General features: G+C 49.7%; 11 protein-coding genes across 11 annotated transcripts; 5 read left to right on the forward strand and 6 right to left on the reverse strand.

Annotated features, from left to right (window-relative positions):
- Positions 1–1,013: 1,013 nt before the first annotated feature.
- On the forward strand, positions 1,014–1,835 carry BDV37DRAFT_278332 (uncharacterized protein; the record flags this gene model as incomplete). Its single annotated transcript, XM_032086020.1, has 2 exons — positions 1,014–1,321; positions 1,478–1,835. 2 exons carry the CDS (start codon positions 1,014–1,016, stop codon positions 1,833–1,835), a joined length of 666 nt encoding a protein of 221 aa, XP_031946699.1.
- Positions 1,836–2,130: 295 nt separating this feature from the next.
- BDV37DRAFT_237372 (type I glyceraldehyde-3-phosphate dehydrogenase) lies at positions 2,131–3,631 on the reverse strand. Its single transcript, XM_032080716.1, has 4 exons — positions 3,563–3,631; positions 3,232–3,513; positions 2,488–3,169; positions 2,131–2,439 (listed from the first exon to the last, which is right to left on the reverse strand). The coding sequence occupies exons 2-4, from the start codon at positions 3,355–3,357 to the stop codon at positions 2,243–2,245; spliced, it is 1,005 nt and encodes a 334-aa protein (XP_031946700.1). The 5' UTR covers positions 3,358–3,513; positions 3,563–3,631; the 3' UTR covers positions 2,131–2,242.
- Positions 3,632–4,399: 768 nt separating this feature from the next.
- Positions 4,400–5,606, reverse strand: BDV37DRAFT_112480 (uncharacterized protein). Its single transcript, XM_032078402.1, has one exon. The coding sequence runs from the start codon at positions 5,301–5,303 to the stop codon at positions 4,611–4,613; it is 693 nt and encodes a 230-aa protein (XP_031946701.1). The 5' UTR covers positions 5,304–5,606; the 3' UTR covers positions 4,400–4,610.
- Positions 5,607–7,334, forward strand: BDV37DRAFT_112481 (fungal specific transcription factor domain-containing protein). The gene is made up of 2 exons (XM_032078403.1): positions 5,607–6,286; positions 6,345–7,334. Exons 1-2 carry the CDS (start codon positions 5,909–5,911, stop codon positions 7,245–7,247), a joined length of 1,281 nt encoding a protein of 426 aa, XP_031946702.1. The 5' UTR covers positions 5,607–5,908; the 3' UTR covers positions 7,248–7,334.
- Positions 7,335–7,421: 87 nt separating this feature from the next.
- On the reverse strand, positions 7,422–8,941 carry BDV37DRAFT_278335 (FAD-dependent oxidoreductase; the record flags this gene model as incomplete). Its single annotated transcript, XM_032086021.1, has 4 exons — positions 7,422–7,653; positions 7,717–8,063; positions 8,121–8,710; positions 8,770–8,941. The coding sequence occupies 4 exons, from the start codon at positions 8,939–8,941 to the stop codon at positions 7,422–7,424; spliced, it is 1,341 nt and encodes a 446-aa protein (XP_031946703.1).
- Positions 8,942–9,739: 798 nt separating this feature from the next.
- BDV37DRAFT_293900 (putative tryptophan dimethylallyltransferase) lies at positions 9,740–11,020 on the reverse strand (the record flags this gene model as incomplete). Its single annotated transcript, XM_032089522.1, has 2 exons — positions 9,740–9,848; positions 9,918–11,020. The coding sequence occupies 2 exons, from the start codon at positions 11,018–11,020 to the stop codon at positions 9,740–9,742; spliced, it is 1,212 nt and encodes a 403-aa protein (XP_031946704.1).
- Positions 11,021–12,014: 994 nt separating this feature from the next.
- On the forward strand, positions 12,015–13,484 carry BDV37DRAFT_278337 (uncharacterized protein; the record flags this gene model as incomplete). The annotated part of the gene is made up of 1 exon (XM_032086022.1): positions 12,015–13,484. The coding sequence occupies one exon, from the start codon at positions 12,015–12,017 to the stop codon at positions 13,482–13,484; it is 1,470 nt and encodes a 489-aa protein (XP_031946705.1).
- Positions 13,485–14,277: 793 nt separating this feature from the next.
- On the forward strand, positions 14,278–15,282 carry BDV37DRAFT_278338 (uncharacterized protein; the record flags this gene model as incomplete). The annotated part of the gene is made up of 1 exon (XM_032086023.1): positions 14,278–15,282. The coding sequence occupies one exon, from the start codon at positions 14,278–14,280 to the stop codon at positions 15,280–15,282; it is 1,005 nt and encodes a 334-aa protein (XP_031946706.1).
- Positions 15,283–15,701: 419 nt separating this feature from the next.
- On the forward strand, positions 15,702–17,668 carry BDV37DRAFT_278339 (cytochrome P450; the record flags this gene model as incomplete). The annotated part of the gene is made up of 8 exons (XM_032086024.1): positions 15,702–15,909; positions 15,963–15,991; positions 16,053–16,262; positions 16,326–16,637; positions 16,706–17,146; positions 17,212–17,372; positions 17,449–17,523; positions 17,581–17,668. The coding sequence occupies 8 exons, from the start codon at positions 15,702–15,704 to the stop codon at positions 17,666–17,668; spliced, it is 1,524 nt and encodes a 507-aa protein (XP_031946707.1).
- A 555-nt stretch (positions 17,669–18,223) lies between these two features.
- On the reverse strand, positions 18,224–20,377 carry BDV37DRAFT_237379 (cytochrome P450). Its single transcript, XM_032080717.1, has 6 exons — positions 19,858–20,377; positions 19,672–19,805; positions 19,249–19,599; positions 19,125–19,181; positions 18,892–19,067; positions 18,224–18,828 (listed from the first exon to the last, which is right to left on the reverse strand). Exons 1-6 carry the CDS (start codon positions 20,051–20,053, stop codon positions 18,246–18,248), a joined length of 1,497 nt encoding a protein of 498 aa, XP_031946708.1. The 5' UTR covers positions 20,054–20,377; the 3' UTR covers positions 18,224–18,245.
- Positions 20,378–20,618: 241 nt separating this feature from the next.
- Positions 20,619–22,038, reverse strand: BDV37DRAFT_278341 (alpha/beta-hydrolase; the record flags this gene model as incomplete). Its single annotated transcript, XM_032086025.1, has 2 exons — positions 20,619–21,394; positions 21,645–22,038. 2 exons carry the CDS (start codon positions 22,036–22,038, stop codon positions 20,619–20,621), a joined length of 1,170 nt encoding a protein of 389 aa, XP_031946709.1.
- Between the last annotated feature and the right edge of the window lies 1 nt (position 22,039).

The raw sequence follows: 22,039 nt of genomic DNA on the forward strand, positions 1-22,039 counted from the left end.
CAGATATCAGGATTATAGATCTTCAATCCAATTATTTTTATCTAATTTTATTAGGCCTAGTTAGGAAAGGACCGCACTAGATTATATAAATATTAACTTAACCACTATAACCTAATCTATTCTAGCCTATATAGTTCACTGTGGTTAAGAGATTAAGTAACCTTAACCGAACCGAGGCTGGTTAGGTTAAGTTATGGCTAGGCTACGGTGGTTAGATTATGCCACCCTAAGCTCGTACATGGATCACGTTGGTGGCACTCCTGGGGATCACATTCAAATTCTAGCTCGTTCAGCATTCAGATGTAATTCCAATTATTGAGCACCTAACCCACTCAGGCAAAAAAGGCCTACAAATGAATGCTGAACGAGCATTCAATCAGTTAGGTGATATATCTGGAGCCACATCCTCCCCCAGTGTAATATAAGTAAGCTGTTAGCGTATTTTTAATAGCATCTAAGATCTTGCTAGATTTAACTCTTTATTATGCCTTTCTAGTATATTAAAAACTAAAGAATTAGTAAAGTCTGAGGGAAAGGTTCTATTAAATTATTTTTTCTATAGAGAATAATAATTTACTTAAATTACAAAAGCTGGGCCTATATATATTATCCTACAAGTAGTTAGGACTAGTCTTCTTCAGGGCCCACGATGGGCTTTCAATAGCCCCCCCCTCCCCCCCAAAAGCGTACTTTTATATAAATATTGATCTTGGTATTCATACAGGTATTTACTAAGTATAATAAATCAAGTTTTTTTTTGCATAAAGCCCTATGTTTGCACTGTTTGGGGCCCAAAGCCCAGCCCACCGTGGGCTTGGGCCGGGATGGGCTGTGAAGAAGCCTAAGGCTGGTTTCGCAGGTCACTGTACATTGGCGTAACAATCGAGGATATCTACCACGATGGGGTGAGCTGCCCGTCGAACAATATCTGATTATACTTATCCCTCTAAAGAACATCCATGTATTTCTTTCTAGACCGCTAATATTCCTACCAGAGACACTGGGACCATGCAATGACCGTGAGGGAGTCACCCGACCAACAGCGCATTCGACTCATCCGCCAATTCCTCGATCTGGATGAAATTCCCCAGGAATGGCTTCCCACCCATGAGGGTGGGCCATTGCCGCGCACGCCCACAGAAGAGGAGGTCAACGCTATTCTTCGTCCGTGGCGACCGGCTGATCTGCGCCGGAGAGCGTGGCACATATACACGAATGTTACCGAGGAACCGATCTTCCTCCGAGCACACTATAACCCGGAAGATGACGAGAAAATGGAGCATTGGGCTTGCGTCTCCGAAGAATTTGCCGATCAGGCTTGGTGAGCGTGTTTGGATAACGCCCAACTCTATAACTTTGGATCAGATTGGCAACGAGTGTATGAGCTTTTACCTGAAATTGCTGGACCGTCCACCGAGGGATCTGTATCCTTAGAAACTCTATCGTCGATACGGGCGCGTTGCAAAATATGGCTTAGCGAGGCAAAACAAAATGAACCTGAGTTTTGGAAGAAGGATCCGCATTGTTTTATTGAGTCTAAGGCAGCTGGACTTCTCCGCGCAGTGACAGCAAGGTATTTTCTTCTTGCGGATCAAGAGGCCTTTGAGACAAATGGACGTTTGCGCCTGGTGTACCTGGATAATCAGCGGAATATTGTCCGGGAGACACGGGTTGACGCTGATGAGCAGACTATTACTGATGTTATTATGGCTTGGTTTGAACTGACTGACCCTCCTGAGCTGGAGGATGGCATCACTGGCGATAGATACCGGGTTACTGGTGATTTGGGCAGAGAGTTATATCAACTGACAGAAGCTGATTTGGCAGATCCTTAGATTCAGGTTCTGATGGTTTTGCAGAGTTTCTTTACAGCGAAATGTGGCTTCAATTATATCTGTGGATGTGATCAGCCTGAGAAATCTGTCCGCGGTACTAATCTCCACCGATGGCATGCATTTGGTATTGAACTTGTCAGAGATGCAGTGCAGTTAGACTCTCTCTTCCTTGAAATGTGCATGAGGTCTGCTTTTATATTATTTACCGTAGTCCAGAAGAGCTTCACTCTGTTGGGTCGGCCCACTTCCAACAATTTCCTCACCTTGTTTGACTGGAAATATGATCCCCGCAGACGGGTCTATTTACTACGAGTCATAGTAGATGTTTAGTTTTACCATCAAGTTCTTCATCTCTTTCATTGTCTTGCCCACTAGAACAACATCCATCTCATCCATCAATCATGACTCTACTTCCGAACACTGGCAATGTAGGCAGTCAGGTCTAGCACCCGACGACTGTATCCCCATTCGTTGTCATACCAGCTCACAAACTTGACGAAGTTCGAGTTCAGAGAGATACCAGCCTTGATGTCAACAATTGACGAATGAGGGTTTCCCTTCATGTCACTTGAGACAACGTCATCCTCGGTGTAATCGAGAATACCTACTCATTCTTAGCTATGATATCCAAACAGAACTATAGTCAGCTTACCCTTTAAATGTCCCTGTGCAGCTTCCTTTATCGCGGTAACAATCTCCTCATACGAGGCTCCTTTCTCCAGGCGACAGGTCAGGTCAACCACGGACACATTGGAGGTTGGCACCCTGATAGACATTCCGGTCACTTTACCCTGGAGCTCAGGGATCACCTTACCAACGGCCTTGGCCGCCCCTGTACTACTCGGGATCAGGTTCTCGGCGGCAGCACGGCCACCACGCCAGTCCTTCAGAGAAGGTGCATCGACTAACTTTTGCGTGGCAGTGTAGGCATGAACCGCGGTCATCAGGCCTTCAGCTACACCAAATCTATCATGTAGAACCTTGGTTAAAGGCGCCAAGCAGTTGGTAGTGCAGGAGGCATTCGACACCACGTCGGCCCCTATATAGGTCTTCTCATTCACCCCCATGACGTACATGGGTGCATCGGCAGAAGGAGCAGAGATAATGACCTTCTTGGCACCACCTTGAAGGTGAGCACTGGCCTTTTCCACAGTAGTGAACACGCCAGTTGACTCAATGATATATTCCGCCCCAGCATCCTTCCATGGAATTTTGGAAGGATCCTTTTCCGCATAGAACTTGACCTTCTTGCCATCCACAATAAGGCAGTCGCCATCAACGTGGATATCATAAGCAAAGGTGCCGTGGGTAGAGTCGTACTTGAGCATGTATGCCTAAGCGCCCGAGTGATATCAGTGATCATGTCATTCGAACTCAGGCCATCCAAGGAACGTACTGCGTATTTGACCTCGATAAAAGGATCGTTCACCATCACCACTTCGGTGTTGTCATGAGAAAAAGAGTTGCGGAATACAATCCGACCGATACGGCCAAAGCCATTGATACCAACTTTCGCGGCCATTTTGTCTTCGGGTAGTCTTGACTTACAACAGTAAGGGGGTGATTTGGGTAGAATTGATGAAGAATGACAAGAGATCAGCAGGTGACGAGGAGGAGACTAAGTAGTAGCAAGGGCACCCTTTTAACCCCTCGTCGATATTCGATCACAAGCCCAGAACTTGCCACCGTCAGAACATGATTAGTATAGGCTGTATGGTCGGGCTTACCAAGAAGCCTTGCCGGTGTGCTCCGGGGGATATTGTACGTAGTCATCACTAGCCGGATGTGGACACCGGATCCAGGATACAGTGTTGTCAGTATCTTCGAATATACTTCGTACCCTAAGGCGGGATATCACTTGACTCACTAAGTAAGACACCCGATTTTAGTGGCATCCACCAGTGCAAGGCTTCGCCTGAAGTGGGGGCCATGATACTTGTTCCTTAACCGGTGTCCTCTTTTCCTGCTTATTCTACCATACTCATCATCTACCGTCCGTTCTTCCAGGTTAACCAGTCCACTTCAGCGCCGATCGTCCGACTAGGTGATACCACACAATTCAGTATCATGGATACTACAACAGCAGTTGTTAGGATGCGAGTGCGAAAAGACCGGTCCCTTTAGAACCCTGTTAGCATGAGCCACAGAGATATTCTGCACAATGGAGTCATCTCCCCAGACCCTATGATGTTAAAGCCTTCACGGTGGTTTAATCAGCAGCACCGTCTTTCGTACCTTTTGGAAAAGGAGCCCGTATGTGCATTGGAATGAAGTAAGTTAGATGCATAGCTCTTTACTTCTGTTGCTGATATATTTGGTTGTCAATAGCTTCGTGAGATTTACACGAGTCTTGCCATCATTCTTGCTCGCTTTGTTTAGGAGCTATGTGACACCAGATGGGAAAGAGGCGTGTATGATATTTGTGATTGCTCCTAGGCGAACCAGACCTGGGCAGTCCTGGCATGTAGGTCAAGGTTGTTGCTGACCACAAGACATTTAGTCGTCCTTGGAAATTACCAGTATAAAGCGAGAGAGACAGAAATAAGTACGGACAGCAGATTTTCGAAGCGAGATGACATTTGCTCTATGAGAATATGCTTTCGGCGTCTCCCAAAACTGTGGTCCATATCTTGAAAATCATACTGCAAGTACATCTCGTCAATTTCTCTCCAGGTTGAACTCAACAAAATGCCCTATCTAGAGCTACATCCATACCATACAAGTGTCCTCTGACCCACTTCTGCGAATCAAAGTTTCTTTGTTCCAGCTTCTTGCCTAGGCTTCGTGGTGAATGTCTATATCAGGATTCGCATCAGCCGTGCCGTGTATCTCTTGACTTGCATCGTGGCTGTTGTTATGGATCCGGCGCACATGATCTCTCATGTTGTCAATCCTGCTGAACATCCTCGAACACCGCTCGCCTCTCTCATTCAGACAAGGGCATTTAATCCTTGGGTCGTGCTTTGCCTCGTGCCGGGCACGGTCTTTTCTGGTCGCGAAGCCCCGCTTAGTGGGGGGATGACGGCCCTCTGGACCTGGCCCCGCCTGCGGACAATGTGGATAGCGGCAGAAATATCTTTTAAAGTGTTGTCTATAGTGCCGTTGAAGCTCCCGGGATCCGGTAAACTGCAGTGTCGACTTGCACCCAGGAAACGGGCACGTCACAGCACCGGGTCCCCGAACTTCAAGCTCGCCGCACTGCATCCATCGGGACTCCGGGTTGGCCCTTCTCGTCCAATCAGGTAAATGAGTAGAAGGGGCAACCCTTCCGGGATTCAAGTCAGCGGGCAGTTGTAGCTGACCTGGCAGGTTGTGAGGATTAACTTGGCCGGAGTTGTCCCTCTCACCGCATTCTATAGAAGGTTCTACAGATAGCAGCCCAGTGCTTGCCGTTGATAACACATCCCGTGATGATTCTGGAGAATTCTGGCGGTTAAAGAGCGGAAGAGCCATCCATGATTCAGCCATGTCTAGACACGGCAGCGATACGCTTGTACCGGCCTTGAACTTGGTCCCCTAGAAAGAGGAAAATGGCCTCGGAGGATCTGTTAACCGTACTAGCCCTAGAATACCACGACTATCACCTAAACGGCTAGGTGGCTGATCTACCCACTACCTCCTGGACAGTCAGCTGACCTACTCCAGAGTCGTATATTGATTCTTAAACCGATCAAACCCGTGGGACTAGCGTGCTTAGCGGGGGCTTAACAGAGACGACTATAAGTTCCAATACGACTCTCTGGATGTGCGCACTAACCTGACCTTGCAAATGGCAAACCAACTAAATTCGGCTTATCTTCCAAGGTATTTTAGTAACCCGGATGACGGCTGCAACCCGCATCACACCCTACACCCCAGGCAGCGCTATTTGGCTCTAGTATAATGGTCTTGGTTGAACCGGGTTCAAGGATTAAGGTGGACAGGGTTCAAGGCGTCATCCCCGAGGCCGTGAACCCCGTTCAGCCAGACGTGTGATTTATCCATCCCCTTAATCCTGTACTGCGCCTAACCATGTCCCCGGATGATCGACATACTGTGTCTGGATTAAGTTTATCTCACCAAAACCGGTCTCAATGAGTGTGGCTAAGAAAACGCAGGAAAGGGAAATCAGCCTTCTGATGCATTATGTGGACGACGTGTTTCCCCATCAATTCCCTTTCTACCATAGCCAGTATGTGGGAAAAAGAGAATGGCTCTTGCCCTTACTGTCGTCAACAAGATCGGTCTATTACGCTACGTTATGCCTCAGTCTACTGCACAAGGAGAAATGCTTCAATCTGGACCAGCCAGAGTCGGTATCCTTTTGCCAAGAGGAGAGACTGCGATATTATATACTGGCGCTGCGAGAAACACAGCAGCTTTTACTGAAGTTGAGCCCAGTATATAACCTAGACACCATAAGATACTGTATTCCTTCCCTAGCAAGCGCTCTACATCTGATCAGTTATGAGGTAAACAGTCCTTCTCCAACAGGATACAGTGAACTATACGTTAACCTGTCTATCTTAGTCCACCTGTCCTGTATATGGAGATTGGAAAGTTCATCTGCAAGCTGCAACATCACTGATCCCCATTCTCGTAGGGAGCTGGAACAGTATGATCAAACCGATCAAACACACTTCCTCCCTTTGGACAGGCCTAACCCTTTCTGATTTCCATGACCTCCACACAGAAGGGTCTCTCTCTTACGAAAATGCCGGTGCCTTCCGGTTTCTAACGAATGCACTGGCTGTAACTGGCATCCTGTCTTTCATTTCAACTGGCCCGACAGCTGCACTGTCCGACTACCGATATCTAATGGATTCCACATACGATATGGTTCAGTGTGACCAGTTCCTTGGTTGTGAGAACTGGGTGCTGTCGGCTATTCTAGACGTGGGCATGCTGGACCGGTGGAAAAGAGAGGAAGAAGAGAACCGACGCCTCAGCTTCAGGGAGTTAGCGAGCCGGGCAAAGAGGGTCGAGGACAGCCTAGAAAATGGAATCAGAGCGTTATCAGCTAAAATCACCAGTTCTCCAGATGCAGTCATCTACATCACCCGGATTTATGCCAGTTCCACACTGACCTACCTGCATTCGGTAGTCTCAGGTCTCAACCCGGACCTAAGCGAGATACGGGACAGTGTCTCTCGAACCATTGAGCTCCTCAAAGAACTCTCAAACCGGCGTCTTCTCGCCAGTTTGACATGGCCCCTGTGTGTCACTGGATGTATGGCAGACCCGGATCAAGGCGCCTGTTTTCATAGTCTGGTTATCTCGGCGGAGATCAGTCCGCAATCATTGAGGCATACATGGACTGCTTTACAGATAATCAAGGATGTGTGGAAAGCCCGCAGCTCTTGGTGGGGACAGACATTGCCTAAATGGGAACAAATTCTTTGTATTGATGGATCTCCAATACTACTTATATAAAGAAGCTAAGCCAGACACACTCTAGTAGCCAATGCTGCTCTAGAAAGAATGCAGATAGCTCAGCTCGGCCAAGGTTTGCGAACTCCACCTGTCGACCACAATGACCATATATAAACAGTTCTGACAACTTCCATTCTCCATTGCTAACTCCTAATGCATTCTGGCCCGTTTCATTTACTCTGGAATATTGCGAGGGATATACGGCAGCCCACCTTCGATGGCTTCCATGACGCGAGTGAACTCCTGATACGCATATTTCTGGCAATCATGGTCAAATATCCAGCTAAGGTCTGGAGGCGACTGATCGCCTTGTACCTGTTGCGTTGCCTCCAGGTCTTGTCGACCCTGGAATTCTGGATCGAAATCTCTCGAGAGCTCCGTTTGAACGAGCGAGGCTCGTGGATGCCTAGGTATAGCAAATCGATCAGCCAATCTCTTTCTGAATCCTTGAACTTGGACATTACAATACCTGATTCTCTCCGCAACAGCGAGCCCTTGAGACACCTTCGACTTCCCAGCTAGCTCAAGAGCAATTGCGAGCGTTGCAGCATCTTCAATAGCTTGACTCCCTCCTTGCCCAGTAATGGGAATCATCGCATGGGCCGCATCGCCTATCAGCATGATTTTGCTTCCGGGAGAGAGCCAAGTCTTGAGCGGCTTTCGAATGACTAGTTTCTGATCAATGAAAGCACCTGGCGGTACGTGACGAATTACAGCATCCAGCTGATTGCGGACTGGCCAGCCTTTGAGAAACGCTAAAACCTGAGTGGGATCCTGTACGCTCCCATGCCAGGAATCCATGCTAGTCTCCGTATCCTTCAACGGTCTTCGTGTTAGTTCATTCTAGTTTTCAAATCCTTCATGATTGCATACCTTATGCTGGCAATAGATAAGAATGGATTTCCCTCGACGCAAAGTCCATATAGCGATGTAGACATCATCTTTGGTCCACTCTCGCAGTTGATCCTTGGAATCTGTGCCCTCCAAGACCCACCTGGCCTCTGGATCATCCGCCACCGTCTCGGCGGATAGGTAGCAGCGAAATGCAGAGAGGCCTGTCTCGCGAGACTCAAGGGTGAGTCCGAGGGCTCCAATTCCTCGGCTATGAACTCCATCCGCCAGAATGACACAATCGCCTTCAATTCGGCCACCGTCAGTCACCACTCCAGCACCTTGGTCGGTCTCCCAATACTCGGACACAAAACAACCCAGTCGGATGTCTATACCAAGCTCACAAGCGTGGCGGTACATCCTCCAGACCAGTGCACCTCGGTTGAGCGTATATCCACTGCCTCTTTCATATCCAGAGAGCGGATAAACCATCAGAAACTTGCCCGTGTCATCGAAAACCTGGAACTCGTTTCCCTCAGACCGCAATTCTTGTAAATCATCGTGAACCCTCCCGTTCGCCCATCTCCGAATGACACGAGCGCCATTCGCCCCAATCGAGATGCAATCTCCGCCTGGTAGAATTAGCCGTGTGAGTTGTTTTGGTGTGTGTGTCTATCTCAGCAAGACCTACCGACTGGGCTGACTTTGGGCGACTTCTCCAACGCAATGACTGAATGGCCCTTTCGGTGACATTCAATTGCAGCACTCAATCCAGCTATTCCGAGACCGACGACGACCACACGGATCCCTGACGAGTGTGGCCGGGCAGATCCATCAGCGTCACCTGCAGTAGGGAGCGTCATGTTTCAGGCTATGAAGGAAATGAACTACAAGACAGATACCAGCACTTCAACAAAGAGACTGCTGCTACCTGGCCATGAGAGACGGAAAAAAAAAGAGGACACCCCCCCCCAAGTAAATAACCTGGTGAAGAGCAGTGGGCTCCTTCCATTTGGATGTCTGCGGTCAGCAGGTATAGCTGCCTAACCTTGCATGCTCAGCCAGCCTTTGCATCTGACGAGCGATTGTTGTATACGCGTACACCGCTACGGCTGATCCACAGGGGGCCAAGCTGGCACAGTAGGGGGTGAAATGGTGTAAGAAAATCCTAGGAATGTGGACTATCTGCCACACCATAACATATGCAGAGCGTCCGTTCTAAAATACGATCTGTCATGCTTATATCTAATATACCAGTCATATTCATGCACAGTTCACCGCCAGAAGTACTCCAGTCACTGGTAAAATTAGATCTATGATCTACAGTATCGTCCACCGAGAGTTTGAGTTTGGATAGGCGCTCCTAACTGCCCCAGTCCTCTATCTTTGGCCTTCTCCCTGGAATGAACTGGGGGATAGAGTTATCCAAATTTTGTCTTAAGCTGACCCCATACATGCTCTCTATATAATGCAAGTTACAGCCAAAATGCCTAGAAAGCTTATATAGAGTGCCTACTTTCGTATACAGTATAACGTAATTCTCGAAACAATGAATAACTGATATGAACGAGTAAATAGAGTAGAAGCTTGGGATCCAACCCTATGTATAATGCCAGGCTGCATGGCGTATGGCTTTTTGTTGCCCGTCATCCCTTTTGTCCTTATGGCATGCCATTGTAGTAAACGCTGAGGTAAACCCCCGTCGTCTCCGAATAGGCGAATGAGATCCAAGATATAAGACTCTCAGATGTTTCAAGATCATGGTCCGGACTGGAAAGGTTAATCTCGGTGTTAGTAAGCTACACACACAATGGAAGGGGATTCATGTTTGGAACTGACAAATATGACTCCACGGTCCTGACATAGGAGTCTGCGTAGGCGTCCATTCCGACTTCGCGGAAGAACAATGCAATGGACTGGGCAACTTCGCCGTCGTTCTTCCCTTGTACAGGTATGTACAGCTTGGTCGCTGGGAAGGGATTGCCCGATTTCATTTCGTAATTCCAGATGAGAGGCGTCTTGGTCGCATATACCTCATCCGTGGAGACCTTGACTTGGGATGTCGGTTTGCCGTAGCAGACAATATTCCACAACTGCCGGAAGTATTCCAGGCCTCTCCGCACAGAGGGACCGCCATTGCGACCCCCCAGGGTCCAGATGTCTTCGAGTTTAGCCCATGTCACACTGTCGTACGATCCATAGAACTTGAGACGCGATTTCTGCGGAGATACGCAATCCCAAGAGAAAAAGCAAAACGTGTTGTATCCATCGGTCTCCTCCATATAGTCATTGACGACGGTAAATGCGTCGGAGCTGTCGATGCCGGTCACTTTTTCGTGTATAGAATCTTTCAGCAACCGCGCGAGAGGTACGCCTGACAAGAGGCATTTGACTCCGGGAAAAGTGTAGCCTTTGACGGATATGCCAGACTTTTTCAAGTCGAATCCAAAGGCTGCCTGGGAGACGGAATCAATCTTATCCATTTGGGAACTCGTCAGGCCGCTCTTCTGTCCGTTCCCGACGGAGTGCTCCTGGATGAAGTGATTCAGGAGTGTGGCATCAAAGCCCTGAATCCCCATCTGGCGAAGCCTGGTAATTAGCCCTCTCATTGGAGTCTGGTTGTACGGATCTTCTGCCGTTCCGCTGGAGGAATTAACCGCTTCAATGCTGATTCGGACAACCGGTTGTACGGAGGATTGTTGATAGTTAACGCTGAACTCCAGAGGGAGCCCAGTGAACGTAATGGCGCTATGGAAACAAGATGGAAACGGACCCAGGGCTGGGACTAAAACTTTTCGATAGAAATCAAGGTATTGATGTTGCAAGTCTGGGCTATACGACGCGTCTTTTAGGATTCTTTCCAAGAGCGCTCCAGTCCTTAGCCACCATGCCTTCTGGTTCTCATCCATGGGGTCAAAATGGCCACTCGGACCTTCACACATCGTTGATCCCTGCGGGCTTAATGCGGATGAAGGAACAGTATCGGCCTGGCTCGCTGGTATGGGATAGGTCGTTGCACCGGTCATTCTGGAAATTTCCTCCAAAGGAAACAGTCAGGGCAGAAGAAGGTAGCAGGTGGTATAAAAAGAGTAACGGGCAATTCAAGGTATTCAGAATGTTCGCTGTAGAAAGAGAGCCTAGAATCCAGGGTGGTAATGTTTGGTATCGGCCACAGGAATGATGATCTTTTATGGATTTATGTGATTTTACGGATGCCTGACCATATAGCATAAGACCGGTCATATTTCTATGATATATCACGTTCGCCAGACATTATATGATCTGGACCATGTTTCTTTTCTGGTCGAGCAGCATCAACGTCGCAAAGCTCACCGCCACTTTGTCAGATGTACAAAGGTCCGCATGTCCCTCTTTTATTGTACCCAACCAAGGAGCTTCAGGGTATTCATACAATGATGGAAGAGAGACATACTTGTACACTGCAGGCAGATCTACAAAGCATACTCGACTATTCATTCCCTTGCTTCCGGAGATCCTCGGCATGGGCCCTTCTACTATACAGGGGCTGCGCACACTAGTCTGCCCAAGATCACGTCATAGCATTGAAGGCAGGGCAATGCAATTGCATGAAAGGAGATTCATTTGGCAATGCGTAGTTGACCAGTATTTTTTTTTTTTTTTTTTTTTTTTAATACTCTGGCGTGGGTGGGTAATCCTAATTTATTGGTCTGTTTGTAACATACCACTCAGCTCAGCCACAAGAAGGCAAATCGAAGCATGTACTAGAACTATATCCTTATGCTTCATGTAATGGACCAATGTTTGATCAACGTATGCCTTCACAAAAAAGCACTAAGCTGTGCATGGACTGGTTAAGTGCCTAGATATATTAATACCTAAAGGATCAACATTTGAAATTGTGGATTCAAACGATTCAAAGGACCCGACCCCAAATTCCCACTATCAACCTGAACCATGTCGTGCGAAACGCAGCTTTCGATTTTCCATGACAGAAGCAACCCTCTTGCTACCACTTATGAACTGAATTCAAACGCATCGGGCAAGCCAGTCCCAGGCGTGCTCGGCCTTACCTACGTGCGAGATGCTATGGAAGCGCCATCACGAAAGCTCTTCAACAGATCGGCGGCATCCACCCTCAAGATCCTGCGACTGCTCACAAGGTCGCCAGCATCAAACACTAATGGTCCCGGGCGTCTGAATGTAGATGGCATCCAGGTGCTTTACGGGGAGGACGCTTTAGAGGAAAGACTAGCTCCGAGCCCAGGGTCTAAGGCAGATACCGTCATCAATTATTTCTCTGGCATGCGTGTATACCATCCCAACGGCTATTTTACGAGCCAGTTCCTCAACTGTCGTTCTTCCAACATCAAGGAGAGCGACATTTCCCCGATAACCTCTGCAACCGCCCATCAGCCAATCATTATCCATTCGGGGGTGTGTCTTTTCTCTGCCAAAATGATAGGCTTTGTGCCGACAAAGGGCTCGCCAGTCAATGGTGACTACGCCATTCCATCTCTCCCGGATGCGTCGAGAGCAAGCTTATATGAGATCGAGACGATAACAAGGCTCTCCAGCCAGATCGCAGACCTCATTGCTATGGTCACGGCGGGTGCCAGGAGAAAGCAAGACATCCAGGTGCGGTTGGATATCCCACGGCTGCAATATTATGCCTATCCACTGGAGCTCTACGAGAGGGGCATCGTCGACAATGCCTACGTCCAGGAATGGATGAGCCGAGTCAACCAGAGACATAGTCAAATCCTGGCCATCTTTCAACAAGCGGTTGTCGAAGGGCTAGCGCAGCGTAGCGCTCCTGCCAACATCCAGATTGAAAGCACGAACGGGACAGATGTGTTAAGTCGATATATCCAAACAGAAGTCGCTAGCTATCGCTCTCCGTCTGTTGTGCAAGCGATGCATGTCCTGCAATGCCATGGGCCCGATCAAGCCAAATGGAGGCGGTTTTTCTCACACATTGGTGAAGACCACTTACCCAAAGATCTCCGGGGGCTCGCATTGCTGTCCTACGTATACGAGGTCTTGCGGCCAGGCTTTGATGCAGGCATATGCCACGAAAGTCACGCGCGCCCTATCATACTCCAGGTTGACGACATAGCTGAATGGCGCATTTACGACACCGCAGACAAGCTGGCCAAGAGGATTGATGCCCAAGCTCGACCGATGCTGATCGGCATGTTCCCCTTCCATCAGGTCCTCACATCCGAAGTGAATGGGCGGTCAAGTCTCTTCCTTCACGATCCAGGACATCGTGTGTACAACACGGTGGATCCAGCGAGTCTCAGTCCAGAGTATGTACACCCAGTCAAAGTCGTTGAGCAAACGTATGGAAAGCCAGCTGGCGATATGATGAATCAGCTTCTTGTCCTGCATGGGCTTTATGGAGGTGAATCGAGTGCCCTTTGATGGCACAGGATGGCTGCGGTTGCATTTGTCCTCTCCCTTTTTCGGGACCCCTTGGTGAAGTCAATTTACCGAGGACACTATTAAATCTTAATACAGGCAAGCAAAAATTTCGGTTATAAAACACACTGTTTGGCCATGGAACCAGAATTCCAGGTGTATAAGGATAGGTGAAGAAAAAAGAATGGCGCAAGCTTTGATCAACACGACTTAATGCAAGGGGAAAAAAAAAAAAAAAAAAAAAAAAAAAAAAAAAAAAAAAAAAAAAAAAAAAAAAAAAAAAAAAAAAAAAAAAAAAAAAACCTCTCAATATACGTAGGAATTGTGTAGAATCGTGTGTTACAGTGCCAGGTTTAAACACTTAGAACGGTTCCGATAGAAGAATACAGCTATATGAAAGAACCGCGTTCTCATATGATATGTCTGTCTGAATGTATGTAGGGGGGGTCCATATGCATCCAGCAAAGTCTACATTAACAGCCGTAAAGTAGAATAGATCGAGATCGACGATCTCTCTTCACAAGCGGTGTAACCACCTCGTCCACTTTTCATTGGAGGATGTATTAGCTGTGGAGATACTTGACGTGGTTCCACATTATGATGCATGAATGTAGTAGGTGCATGAGGTATATCATCTTCTGATAGAACGGGTTGGTCAGAAAGAGCGTTTAACCTATCAAGGGCTAGGATGCAAATGTGGGAAGGTATTAAAGCGGATGTCGAAACCCTTTCCCTTGAAACGATATCCAGAAAGCTCGTTTACACATCAATGCACCCATTATCTCACGCGAAAACTATGGAGGTCGACTACGTTACCAAGGTGCCGTCCGTTGAGCTGCCAGATGGAATGTTTCTGCACTCCGCTGCTTCTCGCCCGGATCTGACCGACATCATCTTCGACATGAACCACCCTTTGATTAAGATCTGGCCAAAGTTTATTCTCATGGCCGATTCGAACGCGGACTGGGGGCCTATCGTATACAAGACACCGTACCTTGCTCAATTCCAGCTGTTTCTGGTGAAGAAGGCACCCACCGGCGAGGAGTGTGTGGTGGCTCGAGCCGATTCTTTGCCCTTGTATTGTGCGCGAAACCCCTGCAAACAAGGCCAGCATAACCTCAATATACCAGGGACCGAGGGCGCTTTGGCTGGAGACCTGTGTGAGGCCTACGACCTCCCGACTGGCTCGGAGGCCGTCGTGGGTCAATCGGTCTTGCAGTACTACACAAGACAGGGGTGGCCTCTACCCTTTGAGGACCCAGAGCTCTGTAATTCCGCCGGCGCGGTCACCACTGCAAATCCCAATGTACTCTCAGCGCTGCAAGTGGCTGTGGACCCTGAATACAGGGGTCTCGGGATGGCCGAAATCATGATTCAGGCAATGAAGGCCTTGGCCAAACAGGAAGGGCTGGATGCATTGGTCGTTCCCTTGCGACCCACACGAAAAGCGCAATACCCAGAGGTCGATTTTGCAGAATACTTACGATGGGGGGTCGATCGGAACGGCCACACTGAGCCCTTTGACCCCTGGCTGAGAAAACATGTGCGCCTGGGTGGGAGACCGCTGAGAATTGCAAACCCGAGCATGTCCGTGAGAGCCAAGGGGGCAGTGTGGCGTGAATGGACGGGCCTGAATCTTGCAGCCATCGCAGCGGAGACTTCCTGTCAGAAACACAGTGGCGGCCGTGAGTACGTGGAGGTCCCGATTGCCGGGGGACTCGTGCCTCTGAGGTACTATCCGGAGGAAGATCAGGGTATCTACGACGAGCCAAATGTGTGGCTCATCCACTCCTTGATCTAAGTGGAGGATTTTCATGCAGCCCATTGCATTGTAATTGAAGTCATTGTAAAGCTTCACCAGTGTCCATCCTTTACAACCCCTCGTGATATGCAAAGCATCGAGAGCCCACACCGCTAGTTAGATGTAGTTTGGGTTCTAGTTCTTCTTCCCCCAGTCTAGTAACGACTTGCATATTACATGTCAATGGCGTGACCAGTCCAACAATGTCTGATTCACAGTGCTAAAAGTAGAGTTTAGCAAGGTTCTATGCAAATGTGTATAGGGAAATAGATTGCCGGTGGTACATCCTGACGTGAATTTGACTTGAATTGAAACTGAGCTGTTGTTGAAGAATCTGAAATGCCACCTAGGCCGTTTAACACGTCGACGCTGCCAATTTGCTTCGTGCACCATCACCCTCGTGTACTAGGGTCTCAGGAATGGCTTTTTCTCAACTAGTGGTGGCTCTAGTCACTTCATGGCTGACGCACCGTGTCTATCTCATTGTATACCGTTTGTATTTTCATCGGCTGGCGAAGTTTCCTGGCCCTCGACTTGCTGCGATCTCAACTCTCTACCGAGCGTTTTATCAGATATGGAAAGACGGCAAGCTGATCGAGCATGCCACAGAGCTCCATGACCTATACGGTTGGTCGTGTCCTCTACCAACATGCGCGGTGTTCTAATTTGATCGGGTTCAGGTCCTGTTATTCGCATCTCGCCCAACGAAGTCTGTCAACCCGTGTCCACACACACCATTGAATCTCGTTATAGACTGCTCACCTTCCCAGTTACACTTTCGAAGCGTCGCCGCGTATCATGATATCTATTCGGCCAAGTTCCAGGGCACCAAAGACCCCGACTACTATGAGCATTTGGGACAATCGACCGCTCTGTTTGGCCTTGTCGATCCCATACAGCACGGCGCTAGGTTTCGCCTGGTGGCCCATTTATTCTCCAAGCGCCACTTTGACTCACTGACAGCGCGTATAAATGCGCATGTATGTAGTGCAACATAGATAATTCCCTGCCGTACGACTCACTCACTGACGAGGGCGCACTAGATCTCGCGCTTCTCCCAGCTGCTGTCGCTATCCGCGCAGAACCAAGAGATTTGCAACTTATCATTCGGATTCAGATCGGTCGCACTAGATATTGTGAATGATTTCATTTTTGGTGACCTTCCCCACAAGTTCCGCCAGCTGAAAAACGAAACGTTTTTAGAGCCTCTGGCCGTGGGGACGTACGACGCCATGAACTGGTGGATCTGGCTCTCACGCAATTACCCTACTTTGCTTTCTCTCATTCAGAAAATGCCTTCGTCTTGGCTGCAGTCTATGACTCACGCATTCGAAGCACCCAAAATAGTCGTCGAGGTAAGCACACGGAAACACACTAGCTTCCACGCAAGCAGGGAGGAGAGAACGACTCACATCGTTTGTAGCTTGTCACGTCGATGGTGGATGATGCTCTCACAGTCCGTCCAAAGGATTGGCATGAGCGCTTCTTTTATTGCATCGTACATGGCCTCGAGGGGCAGAATAGGAATGGGTCGGAGTCAGCCAGCGTACCGTCTTCGGTGCTAGTCGAGGAGGTCATGGGCACAATGCTGGGCGGCGTGATCGATATTGCGAATATCCTACCCTACGGAGCATTCCAGCTTTCACAGAGCCCACAGCTCCAAGATCGTCTTTATGAAGAGCTCCGAGGTGCCTGGACGAACATCACCGACCCAATACCCGACTATGAGACCCTTTGTACCCTTCCACTTCTGAATGGATTGGTGAAAGAAAGTGTACGATTGACGCACGGCGTGATCTCAGGACCTCCTCGTGCAGTAGGACCGCTAGGAGCTGTCATTGATGGGTACAGCGTTCCACCGAAGGTGAGTTTCCCATGGAACCTCGACTGGGAGTTTCACTGTGTCCGCTCACTGATAGTGACTCGCAGAGCGTCGTGACCACGACTTCACTGTACCTCCACATGGATGCCGATGTCTTTCCCCAGCCCGAAACCTTCGACCCTCTTCGTTGGGTGACGGGGAATCCCAAACAAATGGAAAATGCCATCGTCGCCTTCTCCAAGGGGCGACGGATGTGCCCTGCCAAGCAGTGCGTCGAGAATCCCAATTCATGTTTCTTCGTTCGTCTGATATCGACGCTCGTCTGCTAACTACATTCAACCCAGTTTGGCGTATATGGAAATGTTTTCTATCTTTGCCATGCTGTTTCGCAGATTCCAGGTGTCTTCCTATGAGACCGAGTAGGTGTCTCTGAACCATTCTTTTCGGGACGAGAGTGTTATCTAATTTGCGCGCAGCATCCATGATTTCGACTACAGTGAGTATCTTTCTCTCCATTTTCGGGGGAAGCCTCTGCGGGTCAAACTGCGAGAGAGACCTTCGTAAGATAGCGTACGTAGGTAAAAGCAAGCTAGCTTGGGGATAAGTCTCGAAGCAAGGTCATTTACACCAACCACGAGCAAAATCAGAATCGAAAGATGATCAATTCCTACGCTCTCTCCCCTGTACCGTAGATAATAGCCCCAATAGCTAAACTGTGTTGAATTCGGAATGAGCGTAAAATAGGACATCCCCGGGAGGCGTGTGCAGAGGATGTGAATCCTACGCCGATGGGAAGAATGTCCGCGAATGATCCCCAAAGCATGTTTCTCTGTTTCTCTGTTTCTCTGTTTCTCTGTTTCTCTGTTCGGCCTTCTCACTGGGGATTTACAAGGATCTGAAAACGGCTTGCGCTAATGCAGTGAGACATGTACGAATTGCCAACAGCAGAGATGGTTAGGGTTAGTCATGTGAATAGTACGCCTCAGAGCCGTTTGGCGAGAAGCCACAGAGTATAGTCCTTGTCAGACATGTTCGACATAGGACAGTTTTTGCGGTTTTCGCGAGTTTACTCTACATACAGTGTTTTCCTGAACAGGTCGATATTGATTTGAGAGTATACATGAACCAACACAGCCGTTGACTAACACTCCCTCACCGTCACCAAGATTCCCGGCGTGTCGCGCGCCTGCGCCCCCAGAATATAATCACGACTCACGTCAATGTCGCGCTCCCGTCGAACAGCGGAAACATCGAAATCAAACTGACGGAAGACTGCTGCAAGAATCAAAACGAGCTCTGCACGGGCCAGATTCACGCCCAGACACGAGCGCGATCCCCGATTGAAGGGCACCAAGTATCGTTCCAGCCGCTTGCTGTCGGGTCCCAACCACCGCTCGGGACGGAAAGTGTGCGGTTCGGGGAAAATGGTCTCGTTGAGATGGATGAGCATGGCGGTCATCCCCACGATCGTGTTGGCAGGGATGATGATTCTGCGGCACAGCAACTGGATGTCGGGAAATTGGCGGCTAATCCGGTGGGTGACCGGATTACACAAACGTAGTCCCTCCTGTATCACGGCTGTTAGGTAGGGCAGCTGCTCGAGTGTGGTCAGTGTGGGAAACTGCTGGGGATCTGGGATGTTGGCCACGAGTTCGTCATGCAGTCGCTGTCGCACAGACGGGTTGGCGGCAATATGATATGCCGTGCCTCGCAGCACATAGGCTCTATAGAGAGTTAACCTGAGAAACTGCACTACAGGAGAGAGTTTCGGGGATGGAAAGGCTTACGTTGTTCCAGAGCCTGCAGTCACCAAGCTAAACGCTTCATCACGCAGCCGATCCCGCCGCAGCTCTACCGGGGGAAGTTTGCTGTCTAGAAGCTCATGAAAGACAGTGCGATGGCTGGCATTCTTGTAGGTCGTATCCTCCCCATTTCGAATAGCCTCCACCTGCCGAGACAAGTCCTGTACAGATGACCGTTAGCGACTGTATCGTATTGGATCCCCATCCGATGGTCTTACCCGACGGAAATCTAAAATATCTGCCATGGCAGGAGCCAGGATCTTATTCACGCGGTCCTAGACAGTGAAGGTTTCAAGTTGTTAGTGTATATATTTCCATGACTCCAGAGCTGGGAATGCTTACCGGCAATGAATACGTGAAACGCATGGCCCACGGAATATGGATATTCAGCAGGCTCACCTCCAAGAAGCTGTCCACGTCGTCAAACCCCTTGCGGCCGAAATCTGGCTGGATCACATTCTGCGGCTCATGGGCAAAGCAGTAGGCATTGATGATATCTAGGGTGACGGCGGCGTAGAAATATTTCATATTCAACATGTCGCCGGTCTGCGCAGCTTGTTGCAGACGCTCGCGTAGAATATGGATGGGCCGCCACATTACCGGAACGAGGTCGTCGACAGATTTCTTGGAAAAGAAGGGGTTCAGAGCGCTGCGTCGCAGGCGATGCAAGTTATGCGACTGGGTCCCAATCGTCTGTCCTTCTTAATTATACTGTTCTCCATAATTTCTCTTGGGGGGGGGGGTTGTCACAACAGGGAGGCATACCGCTGGATATGGCCCAAAGGCCTCGGCGACGCGCAAGGGCTTCACAGCACGGCCATTAATCTGGTTGAAGAGCTTGTCGAAGTAATCGGGGTCATTGATGTGAACCTCGTCCGGGTTGATGCGAATGACGGGGCCTATCGCCGAAAGATTAGGCTGCGTCTGTCCATCAGGATGTGGAATCCCTACCATATTTTTCATGTAGATCCTTGAGTTGGAAGGTGAACTGGCCACCCTGGTAAAGGTCATAGTACCATTCATAGAGATAGGTCACCTTGGCCAACGGAGGGCCGGGGATGTGCGCCAGCGGGTGGAAATAGACACGGTAGGCGACGAGGGAGATTAGGGCTACCAGCGCCAGGGATAGAAACAAGAGGACAGCCATGGTGTCCTGTTGTCAGCTCATCTAGTTTCTGAGGGGGTGGGCTGGACACACGGCCTTTATCTAGAGTACTAATAAAGCCAGACCAGGCAGTAGAATTAAATTAAGACTCCTTGTTTGAATGGTTGAAGGTAGGGTGTGGCGTCGGTGTCCTTTCTCTTCCCAATGGTTGTCTTCTTTTGTTAGTCATAGACTCATATTCGCAACCCCCCGCACAGAGATCGGAATTGATCAGCGGGGAGAGGAAGGGAACAAAGAAGAGTTCCAAATGCGTTGGGATTCTAGTCTGTCAGCCAAGAGGTAGTAGTCGTCGTTAGGCCCTGCATGATGGTACAGGGATTCCTCCCGCTGACAGGCCACAATGCTAAGGCGCCCAATAGGCAAATTGTCTTTGCACAAGGCGCTCGGGATGGAAAGAAAGAGAATTCGTCTGAAATGAATGGTCTCATTTCCGGCGGTCTCCTCGTTGACTAGAGGAATTACTAGTACGGAGTACTATGACGACTACTGCTGGTTCGTTATAGATGACCAGGAAAGGGCACCCTTCAAATTGACAGTATGCTAACCACTACAAGCTAGATCGGCCCTCTTGATGGAAGGCCGGTACTTTATAGTCATGGGTCTTGGTCCACATCCACTGCTGCGCCTGTTGTACCGTGAACGGCACCAGATCCTCCACCACCAGGGGTTCCGCCGTCAGACCCTGCGCCCGGATGAACTGAGCACTCGAGGGCGGTCGCTCCCCCTGCCCAAATCGTACGATGGACTGAGCCCATTCCGTCAGGATCTGCTTTGTCTGCGGGGCCATCCGGAACACGAAGAAGAAAGTGTGGGGCATGTTCTCGTACTCCTGGAGGGTGATAGATCCGCCTGCGCGATGCACCTCCCGGGCCACCAGTCGTGATGCGTCAACGATCTGCTCCTGACCTGACCCCAACCAAAGGGGACAGGCGCCTGTCCAGTCGTCCGCAGCTGCGGGGCTCGCTATTGGATGCGCTAACATGCCTGCCTCACAGTAGAGGTTGGCACGTGGCGGACGTGTAGGCCAGGCCGGACAGGTCGGGAACGTCTTTTCCAGGTAGGGCAGCTTCTCGATCGGGGTGGGGAAGATGTCGCAGTAAGCATTGCGCTCGAACGAGGGGAAGGCATTGGTGAGGTCAGCCGTAGGACTGAGGAGGGACATCCCGGCCGGCACAACGGGTGCCTGTTTCGCTCCATGGAAAGTGATTGTGGCATCCCGACGCTGCAATCGAAGCAGGACCTGGAGGAGGCCTAGGGCTAGACAGGAGCCGGAGCTATCACCGGCAACCACAATCGAAGGAGGCCGGCACAGCTTTGTGTGGACTGCCCCCAGGGGGGCTCAGCAAGGCCAGGTAGGCTTGGAAGGCGTCCAGGAGGGCAGCTGGAAAGGGATTCTGAGGGGCTAGTCGCTGTCGCACGAGCAGAACCCTGGCTCCTGTGGCCTGTGCCAGTGAGGCGGCATGTTTGCGATAGCTAGAGGGGGAGTTTAATCTAGTGGCATGGATTGATAATTGTCAGGACCGCTATACTGATACATAAACCATAGACGATGGAAGCACAAACACAAAGGTACCCCCGTAGAGGTAGAGTATAGTCAAGGGGCTCTTGGTCTCCGCCATCAACTTCTCAAACTTCTCCTGTTCCCCAATCGCGGGCTCCGGCGTGTCCTTCTGGACATTGCTACGGTATCCCACCCATTCAAAGTCCAGCGGAGCCGACTCCGGGCGATCGTAGCGTACCTGGTGCTCGTTTGCCTCGTCTATCAGCTGTAGGAGAAGCTCGCGCGAGTTATCGTCAGTTGGTCTGGGGAGGGAGAATTTGCTGACCCAGAAAGGGCCATTGACAGGATCGTTGCGGCAGGTGGCCTTTTGCTGGACGGAGATAGAGGTGGTATGGGCACCCTTGAGGTATTCTGCGCGCACCTTCTGGGCGGCGGCCACCAGATGTTGGGCGTTCTGGAAGTCCATC

Source organism: Aspergillus pseudonomiae (assembly GCF_009193645.1).
Source record: "Aspergillus pseudonomiae strain CBS 119388 unplaced genomic scaffold BDV37scaffold_3, whole genome shotgun sequence".
In the NCBI taxonomy this organism is placed as follows: domain Eukaryota; kingdom Fungi; phylum Ascomycota; class Eurotiomycetes; order Eurotiales; family Aspergillaceae; genus Aspergillus; species Aspergillus pseudonomiae.

Bases quoted from the DNA above. Each gene is read 5' to 3' on its own strand.
- BDV37DRAFT_237372 (XM_032080716.1), bottom strand. From the start codon at position 3,357: ATGGCCGCGAAAGTTGGTATCAATGGCTTTGGCCGTATCGGTCGGATT. The intron at 3,170-3,231 runs GTACGTTCCTTG...TCGGGCGCTTAG, and splicing joins TTATCGAGGTCAAATACGCA to GCATACATGCTCAAGTACGA. The intron at 2,440-2,487 runs GTAAGCTGACTA...AAGAATGAGTAG, and splicing joins TGCACAGGGACATTTAAAGG to GTATTCTCGATTACACCGAG.
- BDV37DRAFT_112480 (XM_032078402.1), bottom strand. From the start codon at position 5,303: ATGGCTGAATCATGGATGGCTCTTCCGCTCTTTAACCGCCAGAATTCT.
- BDV37DRAFT_237379 (XM_032080717.1), bottom strand. From the start codon at position 20,053: ATGGCTGTCCTCTTGTTTCTATCCCTGGCGCTGGTAGCCCTAATCTCC. The intron at 19,806-19,857 runs GTAGGGATTCCA...TTTCGGCGATAG, and splicing joins GGATCTACATGAAAAATATG to GCCCCGTCATTCGCATCAAC. The intron at 19,182-19,248 runs GTAAGCATTCCC...TTCACTGTCTAG, and splicing joins GTTTCACGTATTCATTGCCG to GACCGCGTGAATAAGATCCT.
- BDV37DRAFT_112481 (XM_032078403.1), top strand. From the start codon at position 5,909: ATGAGTGTGGCTAAGAAAACGCAGGAAAGGGAAATCAGCCTTCTGATG. The intron at 6,287-6,344 runs GTAAACAGTCCT...TGTCTATCTTAG, and splicing joins TACATCTGATCAGTTATGAG to TCCACCTGTCCTGTATATGG.